The sequence below is a fragment of the Sinocyclocheilus grahami genome, unplaced genomic scaffold (assembly GCF_001515645.1).
Source record: "Sinocyclocheilus grahami isolate Dianchi unplaced genomic scaffold, SAMN03320097.WGS_v1.1 scaffold1831.1, whole genome shotgun sequence".
In the NCBI taxonomy this organism is placed as follows: Eukaryota; Metazoa; Chordata; class Actinopteri; order Cypriniformes; family Cyprinidae; genus Sinocyclocheilus; species Sinocyclocheilus grahami.
Genome location: NW_015507010.1, coordinates 25,675 through 38,756, shown reverse-complemented (window position 1 = coordinate 38,756; position 13,082 = coordinate 25,675). Strand labels below are relative to the sequence as shown.

Below are 13,082 nucleotides of genomic sequence, written 5' to 3'. Positions count from 1 at the left end.
CCTAGCATAAAAGAGAACTAGCCTATTCTAAATTCGTTGGCCGTGATTGTCTGCATGTCATGATCAGGGCTCCGTACAACCGAATATAACCTTAGCCTAGCTGTTTATTCATTTATTATGGTATGTTGGTCTAACTAGCTTACCTTTTGCTGCACCATGTTTGCGTAGCACATCCTCGTGCTTTCTGGCAATGTGCCGCTTCAGATTCCAATATAAATCTTTACTAACTTTAACAGTCTCCCCACACTCCCTCTCAGTTTCTTCTCCCTGCTCATTCTTAACTTTGATTTTTACATAAGGCTTGCAACTTCGTTGAAACAATATCTGAACTCCTTAACTGCTCTACTATTCTTGATCGCTACAGATTCTCGATCTCGAACAAGCAAATCACCAAAGGGCATTCTGGGTTGAGCGAGCGGCACTGAGCGTATTGAGCGAGCGGAGCGGAATCTTCAGAAAGGCGCTCTGCGCTCTTAAGGAAATATTACCACTCCGCTCCCCGCTCCGCTCCACTCACATGCTCTGCTACCAGCAACTGTTTGGTTACCAGCTTTCTTCAGAGAGCCCCGTAAATGTGAAAAGGATCCTTTAAAAATCGCACACATAACTCACCTTATTTCTCTTCTCCAGAACTTCATTGGGGTTCGTGTTCAGAGGAACAAACTGATTTGGATCTTCAATGCGGATCGGAGTCCCGCTGTTGTTTCCACTGTCGTCTGACTTCATCCACTGCAGAGGTGGTGTAAAAGAGATTTAGTACAGAATTCACGAAAATAAATACAGGATGAGATTTTAAAGCCCTCCGAGAGCATTCAGAGTTGGCGTAAAGTCTAGCGACAGCTGATTTGAAAGAGTTGTAACAAATTCTCTCAATGTTGAACTCATTCATACCAAGTACATATTTTTGCCATGAAAACATTTGCACAAATGTCTAGTTTTGAGCTATAGATCTAGACTTGGTCAAGTCTGACATTTCATTCTTGGTGAAAGTGCAGCACAGCAAAGTTTCGTCTACTACACATACTGAAGCATGCGTGACACACGTGGTGTTTTCAGTGTCTGCAGTCTCATTATATGAGGACGAGAACACATGAACTTCATCTCTAGAGATGCTCTGAGAGTCAAATTCAGTAACATTTCACCAGCTCGGTTGATAAAAACTATCATCACATATATAAACAGAAACTTCACAACAACCCGTCAAAATAAATGTTAGGTTTAACTTAAGACAGACATATTACTACTGTACTGTAGATTGTACATCTCAAAATAAATAATAATATAATACAATTATTAACACTTTATTTTATAATCATATTTCAATTTTAACAGAGAACCTCTGCAGTGCAGCAATTTGTTTGACAAAAAAATAAAATAACTATAAATTTTCATTTGATGACATTTTAAAATATTAAACTGTTCATGTTTTATGCCTTTAATTTGTATTAAGTCAAATCCAGAAAATTTAAACAGACATAAAATAATTTCTAACAAAATAAAACATTTAATAGGACTCAATTATTATAAAAATGTTTAATAAATTGATACAAATTTAAAAAAAGGTTTATGAATACATTAGAGTAAACATGTTTTATGATTATTAAAATTGTATTAAACCATTCAAATGGAATTCAGGAAAATAAAAACAGAAAACTGAATGTGAAAAAAAAAAAACAGAATTCATAGGGCTCTAAAGACGTAATATTTGTTCAACTTTTAATAAATTATTGTTAAATTGTATAAGTTCCATGATTTAAATGAATTAAATATGCCTTTTTATTACTTAAATTTAATTAAACTGGTAAAATAGAATTAAAAAAAATTAAATGGAAAACACAAAACTTGGGGAAAATAAAACAGAATATAAGATGTTATAAGGGCCCCCAAAATTAATTTTTTTGTTAAACTTTTAATAAATTTTAAATTGAGTTTCATGATTTCAATTAAATATAAATTTTTATTAATGCCTTTTTATAAATTTAATTTAACCATTAAAATGAAATCCATAATAATTTCATAGGGCCCTAAAAATGAAGGCAAAGCTCTAATACTAAAGCCTTGACCACTAGAGGTCAGGAGGGAACTGTGTTTGGCATCAGGCTTGAAGGCAGTGGCCTCCTCCAGTCAACTGACAAAAGTAATGAGGCTTCAAAACTTTATCTGTGATGACAGAAAATTGGAGTTCATTTCATCTGCAGCTAGACCGTTAGGTACATGCCCAGGAAATAACCACATTCTTGTTCTTTCACATAATCCACTGGCGGACTTTCTGATAAGAAAGATTTACTACTTTTACAGCAATCCCCTTTTTTCCTTCAAAAGGCTTCCGAAAACTGGACTGCACACATCCCAGATCACCATAACAGAGATGAACCGAGTCTTACCGTGGTCTTGGTGCGTCCGTTCTCCTCATTCACCCCGTCCGACACGTTCACCTTCATGTAGCAGTTGGGTGAATTGAGCCAGCGTGTTTTCTCTCTCTGCTGTCGCTGCTGCAGTAACTTCAGTGGGAAACGTGGAGCATCATCGTCGTCAAACAGGAATGCTGTCACTGTTGCAGGAATCTCCACTTCGCTCTTGTGTCGCGGTTTCTCCCGCACAATGGGGTGCCGGTACGTGTAGCCTGTCCTGTAACCCTGAAAGTAAAAAATCTATTTGTATAATGACAAACTGCAAAACAAATTTATAACGGAAATAGAAAAAAAAAGAAAAAAATCTATTAATAAATGAATATTTAAAAAACCTTTGAATAAATAAATAAAAAACACTAACAAAAGTACATGCAAGTATAAATACAAATATAATTAGAAACCCAAATTAAAATTGTGTGCGTGTGCGTGTATTATAATATATCTAATATAAATAGCAAATTATATATAATATTAATACATATATATAAATATAAAACTAGTCAAATTCCAGAAACTATAAGGATGAGGCCTGTTTCTAATAAAGTTTTTCTTTTTTATTTATCACTTTTATGACTGAGCTTAAAATAAATAAATAAATAAATAAACTAGTCAAGTTCTAGTAACTACACTTATGAAAGATCTTAAAATAAATGTAAGTATATAATAAGTTATTTATAATGTATATATTATTAATACATATATACATACATACATTTAATACTATTATTCTAATATTTAATAATACAAATAAAAATAGTCAAATTCTAGTAACCATAAAAACGAGACCTATTCTTAAATCATTTAATTGCCTTTTATGAATGAGCTCCCCATGAAATCAAAATGAAAGTTTTTTGGGTGTTAGTATCAATATGTTAGTCTTAAGGTTATCTATAAGGCAGTGTGCTCCAAAACAGTGACAAAATTCACATTTAGGAGATATAAGCATTCAAAGCTTGCAGTTCGTCACTTCCGCCAAAACGGCTCAACGATTTTTTTGACGTCACATCGTACTTCAGCTTCTCATCAAACTTTCTGTTCAATCAAATGCTCTCTAGAATCCAAAGCGCCCGCCCCCTACACTATAAAATAGACGCTGAAGCTGCAGCTGAAATCGGTTACTTGTCCACAGAATTAGTATTTTCTGTACAGTGAATGGCACGTAGTGCACTATATAGGGGACAGGGAACGATTCAAACAGTGTAAATATGCTTTCCATTGAGGAAAAAATTAAGTCTGGTTTCGCGCTGTGTCACGCTAACCACCGCACCACACACACAGTCTGCTCCGGTTCAGAGACATGATAGCACGGAGCGGATCACATGCACGAGTCGGCGCAGACCACAAAATGTATCAGAGCTATTTGAATTCTACACAATATGGATGAGATTGTGGCTGGCATACCCTGTCAAATGCGGCTTTACAGAGCTCAACGGCTCTAGCTCAAGCTGTGATAAACGAACGCTATTGGCCATTTTAAAAAGGGGCGGGGCTGCTTGATATGTCCCGCCCTGTCTTCCTGTTTCAGTTAAAATGACGTCAACACAGAGTAACGCTGCATGTTTCTAAGCATTTCAGGGGACCTTTAATGAATAATTCAACTGAATTATTCAAATGAATTTGTTTATATAATGAGCCGCTGCTTGGAAACTGACTTGGCAGAAAAAAAAAATTTCACAACTTTTTAAAGGTCCATCTGCATTTTAAGTGCATTATGTAACCATAAGCTGAAACTCTCCAGCAGAATCAAGTAAACCGTATTGGTTCACTGAAAGCTGGTGACGTCACACCATATTGTTATCATCTTCCACATTACTCCATTCTTCTGCCGCAGCTGAGAAAACAGACTTTCCACATGCCTGTATTCTGCCCTATCTCACACGGACAGAGAGAGAGAAAACAGCGCGTCTGCACAGCTGGAGAAAGAGACGGACAGAAAGAAGAGAGCAGTTTTGGCAGAAGTGCTCTTCAACTCCAGTTTGTCTCTCTCTTCACGTCTGTCTCTTTTTGTCCGCCTAATAGGAGAGGAAGGAGGGCAGGAAAAGAAAAAGGCTAAAAGATGAAGAAAGAAGTGATTTTCCAATCTCTCTGCAGTGATTATTCCTCTCAAACACAGCTGGACTAGTAGTAAGTGGTCATTTAGCAGATGCTTCTGGCTGTTTTTGGCTCAACTACTTGCTCTAAATCAGAGTTCATATCCACCCGTCTTCTGTATCTGTATCACACTGGGACACGACTGGCACAGAGTTCACTGGTAGTAAATGTAGTCGAGTCTCACACAAGCACATACCAGGTTGTCCAGCATTCTCATGAGCGACTCGAACTCCAGCTCTCCCAGCCTCCACTTGTGCTGAGAGCCCATGTTTACCCCGGCTTCTGCCACCCCCTGTGTCCGAGGTTTATACTTCTCCAGATCCAACACGATCAGGTTCTCCACTCCTCCAGCACATGAGAACGCATTCACCTACAGAGACACAAATGTGCTGAATTTTTACAGAAATGTACTGGTTTTATTGAAATTTACTGCCATATCAGCTTACAGATACATAAAGATTCAGGATTTTGTAAACAATACAAACTTCTAAAATAAATGCAAACATTTTATTTTGGATTAACAATTATGGATATAAAACATTCTTTGAACTTGATGAATATTATTGGGGCGTGTTCCATTGAAGAAGAAATTGTGAAATATACTACAACTGTACAGTAGAATGCACATCTCAATGTACTACTAGTACTACTACTAATAAATTATTAAAATGTAATTTTTTTAAGGAATAATCACACAATTGTTCTCTGTTGTAAACCTCTGTTGGGCAGCACTTTGCTTGACATAAAAGGGTTTGTTAAATTTTCATTTGATTAAAACTTTAAATATCGTAATAAGTTGTTTTTATGAATGCAATTGATTAGATATGCTTTTTTATTATTTAATTAAACCATTAAAATGGAATCCAGAAAACAAACCTAGAAAAAAAAAAAAGAAAAAAAAAAACAGAATTAGATTTAAATTTTTTTTTAAAAAATTAAATAAAACGGAATTTGACAAAGAAACTTATTTCATAAGGCCCTAAAAACGTGATTTTCGCTCAATTTTTAATAAATAGTTAAATTGCAGAGGTTTCATGATTTAATTAGACATGGTTCTTAATTACTAAAATTTAAATGAATCATTAAAACAAAGTCCTTTTCAATAAAAAATTAATTCAGAAAAATTTATAGCGAAAATAATAATAATAATAATAATAATTTGTCATGATAAAAACATGTTTTTCAGACAAGATGGTGCTACAGTATTTTGACATTTGGTGGTTCTTCACCCTTCATTCAATACCTGTGAGTCAGTCTAGTATGGGCTATATTCTGTTAGCCATTTGTATTTTGTGTTTAAAACGCATCACTAAAATCCAATAAATAAACTGTGAAAGTCTACAAGAATTAAGAAAGTTTTACTTGTATTTCACAGGCAAACTGAGCGTTGTAAATGTAGTGAAAGGCCTCTTCAATGGTCTCCCCGAGAGCTACAACCCCATGATTCCTTAAAACCAACACCTGCAACACACACAACACATACGTAATTATCTTGCACATTTACAATCTTAACTGCCCTTTACACTTTCATTCTGAATGGCAAGTACTGAATTGTGGAGGCAGTTTACCTTCGTTGATGGTCCGAGGGCTTTCTGGAGCTCTATGCGCTCCTCTTGCTCATCCAGACTGCCTTGGTAGTTGTAATATGCAATGTCACCCAGGATCAGAGCCTCCTGAGAGATGGGCAGAAGGCCGCACTTCATAGACGACACCTGACATGGCATAAGAGATTAATGCAAGTCATGGTGATTTACAAAAACAGTCATAATTTCAATATAAGCTACATATTGCTTTGAAATTGGTGATAGTGCATATGGAGCAAAAGCAGGTGGGACTGGACGGAACCTTACAGCAGCAGTGGCTGGTGTGCGTATGTGAATGACGCAGCGCACGTCGGGTCTCACGGAGTAGATGGCAGCGTGAGGGCTGAAGCCGACCGGGTCGATCTGCAGGTTGGTGGAGCCCTGATCGATCACGTCGCCGAGAATATTTACCTTCACCTAAAGAATGAAAGAAATTCAAAGTAGTTTATGACTGAAGATGATTGTGAAAATGTAGGGTAAATACATTGAACCCTCCTAAAACACAAAAAAACTGAGGCTACACAAGATTTATTAAAGAAATAGTAGTATCTGATCTCTTGTATCTGATTGCTTATTAAACAAATCAGAAGTATAAATACACATCCTACACTATCTCTTATTTTCTTTTAATCCTGACACAGTGCACCTAATCAGGAAGGAACTGTCATTGGAGATACACTGAGAACTGGTGGATGATTCAGTTAATGTTAATGTTCAGTTAATGCATCCAGTTCCTGGTTATGTCAACAGAGGATGGCCAAAGGGGAAAACCCCCAGGAAGTTTACAGCCTGATTAAGCTGATTTACACTAACGTTCAAAGGTTTGGTGTCACTAAGATTTTTTTAAAGAGCAGGTCATATGGTATTTTAAAGTGTCCTAATATTGTGTTGGAGTCCCCTACAACAGGTTTAAAAGCATCTAAGGTCAGAAAACATTGTAATTTTCTCAGAATATACATTTAATATTAGAGTAATTTGCCAATGATTTCGAAACGATTCGTTCCAAGCAAGTTCGGAGCAAACCCCTCCCATCCATAAGCCTACTCTGCTCTGATTGGTCAGCTGGCCAAGCCTGTTGTGATTGGCACAGAGAGGAGTCCTTGAGCAAGTTAGCGAGCGCTACCATTGAAAAAAGCACCTTTACATAAAACAATAATATAGTGGTCCAATCCGTTCTTATAATAATGACATAAAATACAAAAACACTTATGCATGCGAATCGTGCCCCCAGCTAAAGTTTAGCTGCTGAACTGTGAACACTTAAAACAATAATGGTGGATACGTTAGCCGAGTGCTAACGTGACTAACTGATGAAACAATACAGTTTGTAAACCCAAATATGTCTACTGTAATGTTTGAAGAACGACAGACAAAATAAACAGCAATTTCACAATGATTATAAAGTCTGTGTGCTACACTACATTATTATTAAACGAAGTAATTAGAACGACGTCAGTCTACATGAATCGACACACTCTTAGGAAATAGTGGGTTCACAGCGAATTATATATAATATCGTGCTTTACCTGGAAACCTAAAGCTGCACTAGGTATACATCACTAGGGATGGAACGATTACCGGTTTTATGATAAATCACGATTTAAAATTTAATTATCATCAAAACCGTGTTTGATTATCACAATTTTGAAAACTCGCGGTAAATCCTGTCCAGCCAGCATCAGTCTGACGCAGAAGCAGCATGCAATGTTGTTGTTGTTTTGTTTTTTTTGCACGAAAGGAAATGGCGGAAGGCAGTGACTTTTACAAGAGTCCTGAAGGCAATTTAATCGAGGACGGTCACCCTGTCTGCTGATCTTGCTAGAAGAAAGTAGCTGCAAAAGGGGGAAACGCATTAAATTTGCTCAGTCATCTTCGTTACCACCACCCACTGATATTTAGCGAATGCAAGGTAACTTTTACCTCAATAACAAAACTAACTGGGCAAATAATTGGACAACAAATATTGATTAGAGATTAAATATTTCGTTATCTCACTTGTTTAATGCAAAGCTTCCGCGAAGAAAAGTTCTCAGCAAGTGGCTTTGAGCCAAGACGAACGAACGTTCAAACTATAAGGTTGACATTTAAGGGATAATGTATTGTATATTCATAGTTTACTTATTACACATATTTTTTTTGTTTACCTAAAATTATATATATAAATACGGGGATATGAAATATTGAATTGAGATTAATGTTTTGAAATCTTACCCGTTTATAAATCCATTATGAACGGTGTACAAAACAATCGTCAGGACAATATGATCACTACAGCAAAATTATAGTAGTATTAATACTAAATTCCTCTGATTTCATTTTCAATACAATCAAAAACTGAGATGCAAGACGGCAAGCTGCATTTGAATGAAACGAGAGAGCCGCGTCTGCGCCTCCGTGGTGATACAAGAGACATGGGGCAAAATCCAAACAGAAGCGAGCATCCCTATGCCCTACTCGTTCTTTGAAGTGTGCAGGGTATTACTGTCTCGTATAAGCATTTGGAACTCCCTTGGCAAAGGGAATGACTGACCAAATGTTACCTTGACAACGCTGCGCGTGCGTGCAGCATTCAGTACTCCATCAGTTGTTGCAAATACATATTTATTATTATTATTTTATTCAAATATTGTCTAATTGTGTCTTATTTACTATTAAACGTTTTCAAACTAAACTTGCTTACACTACCGTCTTAAATCATATTTTTATCACTGATGAAAAATATGTTGTCTTGCATTAAAATAGAACAATTTAATTAGCCTATTCTATTTATGTTTGTATGTGAACTCAAAATCAACCCCAACTTTGCTTTAAAAAGCATCACAAGACCTCCTAACCGAAGATCACATGATTACTAACGGAAATCACATTGTGTGTGTATATATATATATATATATATATACAGTAATGTTTTCAGTGTGTGTATCAGTTCTTTTGAACGTTTTCATCTAATTTTAACAAAACCGTGATAATATTGATAATCGTGATAACTTTGGTCACTATAATCGTGATATGAAATTTTCATACCGTTACATCCCTATACATCACATAATGAAATGTTGAAATGTTGAGCACTCAATTGAGAATGTACACATAACGTATCAATCGTACTTACAGGTTGTGGGTTCAGAGAGCTTGTTAGTCCAAATAAAGAAGATTAGAAGCCAACGATTAGAGAAGCAGTCCTTGGTAAAATGACATGCACACAACAAAAGGTTTGAATTGTATTTCTGTGGTATCCTTGAACACAGCATCTTCTCGACATGATGTAAACACATTAACTAGCGGAAGTGTTTGTGCGCAGGTCAGACTCTGTTCGTATTTCGCGGGCAGGTGGGGATTATGTAAATGTGTTACCCAGTGACGTGTACCAGTAACAGGCAAAAGATTAGAAAATATGACGACTCGTTAAGGCGATTCAGAATCGACTCTCTTTTGAGAGACAATCTTTATTTATCATGCACTTTTTTGATTAACAACTTTGCAGATTGTTTTCATTTAAGGATAGCTACGTTATAAACTGCAAAAGAGATATTTTTCAAAAACCCATATGACCTGCTCTTTAAGAAATTTATATTTTATTCAGCAAGGATGCATTAAATTTATCAAAAGTGACAGCAGAGATAGTAGATCATTTCTATGTCAAATAAATGCTGTTCTTTTAAACTTTCAATTGATCAAAAAATCCTTAAAAATCAGCTGTCACCACAGGAATAAATTACATTTTCAAATATATTCAAACAGAAAACAGTTATTTTAAATTGTAAAAATATTTAGAAATATTAGTTTTTACTGTACTTTTAATAATAAATGTAGACTTGATGAACATGAGAGACTTCATAAAGAAAAAAGAAAAAGAAAACGTACACTCCAAACTTTTAGTAGCAATCCGTATTAGTATTATTATTCATCAATCATTGGTTGTGTGTGTTGTTTTTGGAGTGAATAAGGCAGAACGCGTTTTTCAAGTTTACTTTTTTTAATTTAGAAAAGAGCAAAGAGTGTGCTGCAGGTTTTTTAATGTTCTAGGCAACCACCAAATCAGCTGTCCTGTCAGTCTAATCAAGGATTATAGTGTGAACTCTCTAAAATCTTTGTTTTGCTGTTAAGTAAACTGTCAACTTAAAATAAATAAATGAATACAGCTCCAGGTAAAGCATGACAGCCACCACAAGTTTCTCTTCCATCAATAATTTTTTTAGGTGCCACAAAATAAATGTTTTACTTATTTTATTATACTTTTTTTTTTTTTTACATTTTAACATTTCAATCATACTGTCATGTGTTTATGTCTCATCTTTTCTTGACTTTATCAGCATTTTAATCCATCGTGTTGATGACCTGGGAACTAAGGTTCACTTAAAGTGGGAACTAAATGTCTTTTCCAACTGAAATATACAGTCACGCATTGTTTATTACACCGAATCTGTACCAATATCATGAACTAGAAGCATCACTTGGCCGCTGAGTGTAGTTTGGGCTCAGTGCATCCTGTAAATGTTGTCATACACTTTTAAAAATAAAGGTGCTTCACGATGCCATAGAAGAACCTTTTTGTCTAAATGGTTTCATAAAGAACCTTTAACATCAGAAAAACCTTTACGTTTCACAAAAGGTTCTTTGTGTTTTGCGAAAGAAGGTTCTTCAGATTAAAAAAATGTTGAGAAAGAGATGGTTATTTAAAGAACCTTTGACTGAATGGTTCTTTGTGGAACCAAAAATGCTTCTATGAGGAATAGAGCACCTTTTAAGCACCTTTATTTTTAAGAGTGTATGTCTTTCACACTTTCAGTCTGTTTTTCTTAATTAGTAAAATGCAATTTTATAGGAGGAGTTGAAACATGTAGACAACAGGTTAAGTAAAAACATTCAAATGCAATAGCGCATAAATATAGAAAAATGCTCCTCTTTATAGTTATTTTTCTAGCTGACTGATAAGCTTATGGACACCGAACGGTTATTCTGAGGTAAATATATACTACGTTGCAATGTTTACAAGCTTTACACGTTTTCTGCAGTTTGAAACACTGAATGAGCTTTTACATGAGACATTTCAGTGAGCTGTACTGTAGGCTCTCTTATAAAATAGCCTACCTTTTGATGTTAATTCATGTTCATTATGTACTACAGTAGTAAAGAGAAAGATTAAATGGGTTCACTTGACGCTTGAACTGAGGCGCTAATACGACCGCGCCTGCCGCATTCAAGAGCGCCAAAAACAAAACTGTATTTATTGTTTGAATTTCGTTATGAATTTTGAATAATTTTAAAGCTTATACTTTGTTTATTAAAAAGTAACAAAGCACAAAGCTTTTTGCGATTACTGGACGGCACGCTGTGCTTCAAATAATGAAGTTCATGCATTAACAGAACACAGCATAGACTAAGATCTTGTTAAGAAGAAGCCATATTATTAATGATTATAAATGAGAATTGTTAACTTCGATGCGCATCATCTCAGTTTAATACGTGAACATAACAAAAGATGTGATCGCAAAACAATCAGGAAAAAATGCATTACATGCAAATTTTTAAGTTATAACATGTAAATACATGGGCCTAGTCACCAGTGGCGACCTCAGCAGAAACTTCACTCGCAATTTAATATTTTTGGCCGCAAATGCGACGCAGTTTGGAGCCCTGTGTAAACTTCTGTCACCACAACGGAAGTCCCGCCTCTCCATTCATTTGATTGGACAATGAAAAAAATAAAAATAAAAAACGCGAATGACGTCGGGCGCTTTTCTGCTCAGAGTTGATTTTTGGCTGCTCAGAGCACTCCAACAAAAAAGTGAGGCACAGCAGGTGGCTAAAACGCGAGACGTCCAAGGTGCATAAACAGCGAGCAAAACTCTCACTGCCAATAGAACCAATTAAAAATCGCGTTCTGTCTGACCGGGCCTTACAGGTACTTGTGCATGTCTGATTCCTCTAGAGCTCTGGTTGAATATCAAATTGCATCACATGCTTGCCCTGTAACAAGCCACCCAACACGCCTTTCACATACCCGTCGATGCCGCACCCCATATCACCACCAGCTCAAAATAAACACGCTGTCCCACTGCTGTTAATGAGCTCAGAATGGCATCCATCCTCATACAGATCATATTTATATAGTCGCTAATATCATGTGACTGTTTTGACACAAAAACAAACGCCCCATCTTTCTCATGTAATTCTTACTGCACCGGTTACACATCGAATACTAGCACATCTCCATAGGAAGTTGATCCACTTCTGTATGGACATATCTGCTGTATTACGGACTGAAACAAGACCTAGCTGTTCTCTCACGAGATGTCAGGAAACTGTGGCAAAATCTTGCATTTCATTTGGAGTGAGAGCTTAAAGTTTGTCTTAGTTTATGATGTAATAAATGGTAAGAGTAGGGTAAATCACAGAGGAAAACTAAACGTATGCTTTAACCGGTGTGTGGTTTGATTTCTGTTGTATGTCCTCAGTCACCTTTCTTGTAAAACAGTCCAGCAAAAACACAAATATGATCATCTTTACAAATAAAGCAAGAGTGAAATAAACACATTTTACAGTGCACGTAACGGCAATAAAAAGAAAACAAAATTACAAGTTACATTTCCTATAGAGCACCTTTTAAGCACCTTTATTTTTAAGAGTGTATGTCTTTCACACTTTCAGTCTGTTTTTCTTAATTAGTAAAATGCAATTTTATAGGAGGAGTTGAAACATGTAGACAACAGGTTAAGTAAAAACATTCAAATGCAATAGCGCATAAATATAGAAAAATGCTCCTCTTTATAGTTATTTTTCTAGCTGACTGATAAGCTTATGGACACCGAACGGTTATTCTGAGGTAAATATATACTACGTTGCAATGTTTACAAGCTTTACACGTTTTCCGCAATTTGAAACACTGAATGAGCTTTTACATGAGACATTTCAGTGAGCTGTACTGTAGGCTCTCTTATAAAATAGCCTACCTTTTGATGTTAATTCATGTTCATTATGTACTATAGTAGTAAAG

At 35.8% G+C, this 13,082-nt stretch overlaps 1 protein-coding gene across 1 annotated transcript in view; it reads right to left on the bottom strand.

Annotated features, from left to right (window-relative positions):
* Positions 1 to 12,109, bottom strand: part of LOC107572904 (gamma-adducin-like) — a 27,402-nt gene extending 15,293 nt beyond the window's left edge. Inside the window, exons 1-7 of the mRNA XM_016259331.1 lie at positions 12,047 to 12,109; positions 6,353 to 6,502; positions 6,071 to 6,214; positions 5,865 to 5,963; positions 4,699 to 4,872; positions 2,385 to 2,636; positions 613 to 729 (exon numbers count right to left, since the gene is read on the bottom strand). Coding sequence (XP_016114817.1) covers positions 613 to 729; positions 2,385 to 2,636; positions 4,699 to 4,872; positions 5,865 to 5,963; positions 6,071 to 6,214; positions 6,353 to 6,502; positions 12,047 to 12,109 — 999 coding nt within the window. The remainder of the gene's footprint in view (positions 1 to 612; positions 730 to 2,384; positions 2,637 to 4,698; positions 4,873 to 5,864; positions 5,964 to 6,070; positions 6,215 to 6,352; positions 6,503 to 12,046) is intronic.
* Positions 12,110 to 13,082: the final 973 nt, after the last annotated feature.